Genomic DNA, 7,093 nt, shown 5'->3' with positions numbered 1-7,093 from the left:
AAATTTGATAATCTCTGATATTGTTATTATATTTTGGAAGCAAAGCTTGATGAGGAGAGGGAAAAACTAGAACACTGGTGTTTCTGGATCTGGAAAAGTAGAAGTTTAAGTGAAACCAAGGAGTAGCATCGGTTATCACTCTCTCAATCTATCATCAGGTTCGAATTAAGCCTGTATGTTTTTATTTCAATTGGCATCTTTGACTTCTAAAAAGTCTTCATGAAAATGAATACCGAATGTTTGATTAAATTTCTGAAAGAAATTAATCTTTTAAAGGCTTAGTCACAAGTTCACAAGAAAGAAGGGCGAAAGCCTAAATTATGTCAGACGAGAGGAAATCGAAAAATAGACGCATAGACAAATCATAAGTTCGGTAAAAAGATTGCAGACCTGAGACTCACAAGTTCTTCCAGATGAAATCATCTGTTGTCTCTTCAAAGTCTTATCTCCTTGTGACATCGCTCGTCTTTCTTGCGTCAGCAGGTTTGCATATCATTTCCTTTTTAATCATTATTTGTGATAAATCTAGTTGGGTAATTTTGGTTTTGGTTATAGTTTCGAACCAGATATTATAATAGTCACCAACATGTAATGAATTTATATGTCTTGAATCTTCAGTGTGATGTTCATACTGTGTAATGAAGAACCATTATGGATGATATTATGCCTTAGGAGTGTTATTGGTCAATTACATGTTCTAGATGTGTGGGGGTATTAACTCGATTTATCCTTGTACTTGGAAAATGGTTGGATGCTCTGCTGACAGTGTTGTTATTTCTTTGCAAGTGGTCTTGTTATTAGCTATTTACCTTTTCTTTCTTGGCCGCTACTAACTCCAACTAAAAAGGTCCCACGCCCTCATAAGTGGTTTGCCTTCTCTTATTTAACCTCTATGCGGATCTTTCCGAGGAAGTAACCCCAGCTTGTCTGGTTGACCGTACCAGGCGAAGTATTCAAAGATGAACTCTTTCACTCTAAAAGAGAACGAGAAATCTCAGCTTAGGCAGGGGCCGAGAGAGAGGAGCACACCCTATAAGCAGATTTGAAGGAAAGCTTGGAACAAGAAGCACACAAGACAGGGATAGAGAAGAGATACTACAGCCAATAGCTGAAAGAAAGGATACCACTGTTGAATAAGGGAGAGCGAGTAGTCCTATAGTATTATTTTTCTAAATAAGATAATTAGAATTATCTTTCTTTATGTATTTATGCATCTTCTATCTCGTCTCTTGGTTTCAGGAAGTCAGGGCCCCCGAAAGTGGCTCTCTAGGAGGGAATTGGGCTTCATTCAATTATTTGCTTTGCTGGTTCAGCTCAAGGGGTTTCGTTTTTCGGTTGAGTGTGGAGGGAGGCGCTCTTTGTTGACCTTTTAGGAGACATGTTGTAATGTGATGGCAATACGTGCTTGAGTCGATGATTAGCCATTCGTTCCATCGGTGATCAAACTTGTAAAGATCTCTTCTATGCTGAGAATCATCTGTGAATCTCCATTTTGATTGACTGGTCATTGTTGGAAAATAGGGCTTGGGGTGACACTTCCCTCGTATATCTTTCAATGGGCTTTCTCCTTACACATACTATGTAAGTAGCAAAACCCCTTCCATTCCACGTGCCTTATCTTACTAAGAAATATATATTCTTTTTCTTAGTAATTATAATCAAAGCTCTAATTTCATAGTCAATGGTCACACAGGCTTTCCTCTCGATCTCCGTCGACCTCAGTCCCCTACTTCCGAATGGAGTAGTTCGCCGTCATCGAGCGAACCGGGACTGAGCTCTCATTGTCTTTCCTTCGAAGTGAATACCATTTCCTCTCAAACCCATCAACCCGTCAGCTACAAGAAAGATTATATGTTAGTACTCCAGGTACACTCTTATTCGAGACGAGAATAGGCCCAACTCGCCTGCATCGACAGCAAAGGAAACTGGCACTTAAACTAGATATCCTTCAGCCAGAGACTCTGGGATGAAATGACTCTTATGATAGTCAGATGGCGAAGAGTTAGAACATGGCTAATCCGCTTTCTCCCATTTCTCTCTACTCTATCTATGAACGAAGGGGCTAAGCCAGTCAAGCAGAAACTACGAAGATTGAAACCTGAATGGATGCTGAAGATCAAGGAAGAAAGAGCTTATCAAGCAGTATAACGCCGGCTTCCTCCTGATTTCACACTATCCAGAGTGACTGACCAACATAGTTCCGGTACCCAAGAAACTACGGGACAACCTACTCTATACAATCACAAATATGAAGCTATAAACAAAAAGAAGAAAAAAGGGTAAGCCGAAGAGGATAAAACCCCCTCCTTAAGCGCTAAGTCTGCTGCTATGGCATCTAAAGCGCGTGTGAACTCCAATTCTAAACAAGCTCTTGCCCCACCTAGCTGGCATTTGAGATGCATTAAAAGCCTGTTTAGTCCTGCTCATGGGTAAAGACAGCACACAGGGGTTAAACATGCGATTATGCCTATCTAAATGAAGTTCTTGGTTCTGATCCCGGGCTATTCATTATATTCGACTAGGACTAGTTAGAAGGGAATCTAAGCCAGCTATCTTAGCTGTTAAAGCGTGGGTCCTGATATAAACAAGCTCCAGTCCCGCTGATGCTAGCTGGGTTTTGAAGCGAATGAAACTCTAGTTTAGCACCACTTAGAGGTAAATTATTATTATTTTTTTAGTAGTGATGTGAGAAGGTTACACTCATAAATCTTGCAGCCATATCATGAATAGCCGCTTTGATGTTCAGGAAGTAACATGCATGGTGCTCTTTCTTTGAATCATGGTGCCTTATTTTTTGCTTTCATCATACTTGTATTAAGTTCACAAGGTATTCAATTTCTTCTGTATGCTATATATGTCAATGCCTTTATATCTCATTATGTTTGTGCTTGTCATGCAAATTTTTGCAAGCATGGCATCATGCATATACACACAATACACACTGATTCACTCCTCTTGTTGCGTGTTCTAGGTAATGATCGAGGAGAGCCTAGGGGATCCCAAGCTTCAAGGAGTTCAGCTCCTCCAAAGATCTTACCCATTGAAACGCCAGAAATATCTTTGGATGAACTGAAGAGGTTGACTTCTAACTTTGGGAGAAAGGCTTTAGTTGGAGAAGGGCCTTATGGTCGAGTTTTCTCTGCGACCCTAAGTACTGGTGAGTCTGCAGCTATAAGGAAGCTAGATCTCGATAACACACAAGAGCCAAATTCTGATTTTGCTGCTTAGGTGACTTGAGTAATAAAATGAAATATGTATAGCTCTTTGAAGGACAGTATATGAGGTTTAAGCCTGATTCACTGTCTTTAAGCCTAATTCACTGTCTTGACTTTAAAATTTGTTGGCTGCAGTTATCAACAGTTTCTAGACTAAAGCATGAACATTTTGTGGAATTGTTGGGCTACTGTTTGGAGGCAAACAATCGAATTTTGATATATCAGCATGCAACGAAGGGTTCTTTACATGACATTCTACATGGTATATCTAATGCGTTCCCTATAAGTTGGACTTATTAGCTCTACTGATCATATATGTGACAACTTACTATTTTTGTTCTCATTTTCATCTCTTGGAGCTTAAATTGCTAAGTCACTAATTTCTTTATGTAGGAAGGAAGGGAGTACAGGGGGCTACACCTGGCCCTGTTCTCAGCTGGAACCAAAGAGTCAACCTTTCACATCACTTCTCACATGTTAAGTCACTAATTCATGTTGAGTGTAACCTTCTCACATCACTCGGTTTCTTATTTTTTTTTTGCTTGGTAATTTCTTACGTTCTTTCCTTTGCATATTAGGTAAAGGGTTATTTGTGTATACAAATCAGATATCCTACAGTGGTGTACATTTGGGGCTTAACCAACATGATTATCTGTCATAGTAGCGTTGCTCGTATCTCTTTCATTTAGTAGTTATATGATTATATTTTTAGTTTATTTATTAAACAAACTAACACATTCTTCTTTATATTGTTTTTTAGGTTATAAGTGAGATAACATGGTAGCTCAATTAAGTTTGTTTGAGATGGATCGGTTGATTAGCAATTTGTTGGATGAGTTATATAAATTGCATTATTGTTGGATTATGACTTGATTTTGGATCAAGTGTTTGAGTTATTTAATCTTTTTCTTTGTGAATAAATCATGTAATATGAACAAGTTCTTGGAATGATTTATGTTTGTAATAAAAGTATGATTATTGTTTCCGTAATGGACTTGAATTGTCAAGGTGTATGAATGCATTGGGTTTATAGGAATTTCAAATTTACAAGAATTTTCAGATTTATAGGAAAAAAAAATGAAGAAGTTATGACGGCTTCCAAAGAACGTTACATACCAATTCTTGACAGTTTTAATGTTAATTTATTGATGCTTTTGTTTCTCATGGTGACGTTTAAATAAAAACAGTCATAAAGAAGGTTTATTTCTTGATGTTTTTTCTAGTAAAACTATGTCGGTTAAGTAAAACATGTCACGCAAAAGGATCCAATTATGACGTTTATAAATGAATTTTTGTCATATTAAGTTCGAGCGTTTATGTTAGTTTCTTTAGAACCGTCATCAAAATTATGACGCTTTTGGTTAACTTTTATGACGGGCTCTACAATGACGGTTGTTTTTTAAATGAAAAAATGTCATTAAACCTGTTTCATGATGGCTAAAAGCCGTCATCACATGTCTGTTTTTTTAGTAGTGGTAACTTTTACAGTGAGGCCTATCACGATAGTAGATAGGGATGTGAAACACCTTAGGAGGAGGATTGTAAACTTGGTAAACGTGCAATGGAGCGAAAGGGAAAATGACGTGACTTGGGAACTTGAAGATAAGATAAGGCAGATGCATCCTGAGATTTTCTTTGATACTCTACTTTGAATCTCGGGACGAGATCCTTTTAAGGTGTGTATATTATAATACCCTGTTTTTCTTATTTATTATTTTTAGTATATATAATTAGTATTAATAGTAGATTTAATAAATAAAATAAAATAGGATAAGTGTTAGTGGAAATAGGAGACGTGGGTCTATAGGATAAACCCTTTTCCCTATTTCGGGGGTTTTTAAAAACAGAGGAAAAAAAAAAGGTTTATGAAAATAGAGAGTTTTACAGAAAAAAGAGTTTCACAGAGAGGAAAGAGAGAAGTTTCTTGCTGGAGATCTTGCTGATAACAGGAGGAGCAAATAAGTTCTGTATCGGTGAGTAGATATTTTACCATTCATTGAACTATTGGATTTTCCGGTGGCTTACCACCTATACTGCACTATATTAGACTTCTGTCGAGAATACAAGTTTTATATTTTGTTTTGTTTTGTTTATTCTCAAACCATGCTGCATATTGTTATACTATTGAAATGATAAGAAAAACTTTAGTGATAAAAGATTTCGAATTTGATTAATTTACCTAACCATTGTAGTTATTAGTATCTATTGTCAAGGTCCTTAGTATCAATAGAATTGTTGATTCTCTGTTTGAGTGTTGGTGTGTTAAAAATTTTGTTTTGATCGGACTGTCGTTGTTTGTTTTTGGGGTCTGGTTGAACTGTGGTTGGTGTCTGTCTGGTTAAATTGTGTGGATGTTTGAATGGGATATGGTGGCTGTGAAGTGGTGAGTGGGGTATTTTGAGAGTTGTTTGAATGGGTACTGTGGAGGCGTGGAATGGTTATTAATGGAGTCGGATAGGCTTTTATGATATGATTGGAAATCTTGTTTTGTTGGTATCATTGGGTTGGGTTTTGCTAGGGAGCGAAACCGAACTGTTAGGAGGTGAGTAGTGGTCCGCCGAGCTCTGTAGTGGTGGAGGAAGTGTGGAAGAGATGACCTAGCATATGATTGGAAAGCTTGTTTTGTTGGTATCATTGGGTAGGGGTTTTCACAAGGAACCAAACCGCTAGGATGAGGGTGGCGGACTAGTGGAGGCTGGTGGTGGCTGATCGGTGGAAGAGGTGAGCTGGGAAAGAAGATGAACAGTGAGGTTTTGGGTTTTGTTGGGCTTGGGTCGAACCAGTTTTTGGGCTTAAGGGTTTTGTTTAGATTTGATTTTTGTGGGCTTAAGTTATTTTAGATTGGGCCTGGGAAAGACTAAACCCTTTGGGCCTTAGTCTTTGGGTTTTGGTTCAATAAGTTTAGACTGGTTGACTGCTGTTGACCCTTGGCCGGTTGACTGCTGTTGACTAGTCAACCTTTTGACTAGTAGACCAGGTTTGACTTTTGACTGTTTACTAGGATTAGGTCTAGTAGGATAAGTCTAGAGCTATTAGGGCGTTGGGCTTTAGGCTAAGTCTATATTTTTACCTAAGTGTGTACGTGTATTAACAACTATGTGAATTTCTTATTATAATTATGTTAGGATATACGACAATATGACACTTAGACATCGATATAATTAATAATGCATAAACAATAATACACAAAACAAGATAGTCCTCCGTTCTCTGAAATAATATATTCAATAACGTTCAATAATGCGTAAACCAATTTATCTCACCCTTTCTCTGAAAAGAGAAATATAACTTTTATTAAAAATTGATTGGCATAGACCATGCATCCAGTATAGTGGAAGCAAATCCAAATCTATGAAAATTTTGTCTCTTAGAAGCCAAGAATAGTGTAACATTACTTGGAAACAGTACATGTTAGCATCGAGATTCACCGCTGGAGGATCTTTCATCAACATCTTGTTCCCGGTTAACTTCAAAGATGTCCTCATAAGGATGAGTTAAAGTGGTAAAATCCTTATCCGGTGGGGGTAATTTACTACTTCCGAACGTGTCACCAATCTTCTGTTTCTTGGACTTATCATTATAAGAATTCTTATCGAATGTGCTCCGACTATGGTCCCTCGGACTTCTTGTCATTATAATGATTAGTAGAGCTCATACCGATTGCAGTGGAGGTGACACTAGTTACCACTCTTTTGTGAGAAGATTCCCTATCCAATTGATCCTCTTCTAGTTCGGCATACTTGTCAATCCTAGCTTGCAACTCTGTCAAGTTCGTAGGCTTCTTTTTCTTTAAGGACGTGTATAGACCAAAAGCGAGACTTAATCCCTTCCTAAAGGCCACTATGGGGAGGGTCTCATCGACATTGTCAACATGCAAT

At 37.8% G+C, this 7,093-nt stretch overlaps 1 protein-coding gene across 1 annotated transcript; it reads left to right on the top strand.

The window, feature by feature from the left end:
- Positions 1-290: 290 nt before the first annotated feature.
- Positions 291-4,168, top strand: LOC147524200 (protein CYTOSOLIC ABA RECEPTOR KINASE 4-like). The gene is made up of 5 exons (XM_086563089.1): positions 291-483; positions 2,972-3,157; positions 3,351-3,477; positions 3,609-3,709; positions 3,976-4,168. Exons 1-3 carry the CDS (start codon positions 414-416, stop codon positions 3,365-3,367), a joined length of 273 nt encoding a protein of 90 aa, XP_086419215.1. The 5' UTR covers positions 291-413; the 3' UTR covers positions 3,368-3,477; positions 3,609-3,709; positions 3,976-4,168.
- Positions 4,169-7,093: the final 2,925 nt, after the last annotated feature.

Source organism: Coptis chinensis, chromosome 1, assembly GCF_015680905.1.
Source record: "Coptis chinensis isolate HL-2020 chromosome 1, ASM1568090v1, whole genome shotgun sequence".
Classification (NCBI taxonomy): domain Eukaryota; kingdom Viridiplantae; phylum Streptophyta; class Magnoliopsida; order Ranunculales; family Ranunculaceae; genus Coptis; species Coptis chinensis.
Note: the sequence above shows the minus strand (reverse complement) of the source record. Positions and strands in the feature narration are given on the sequence as shown.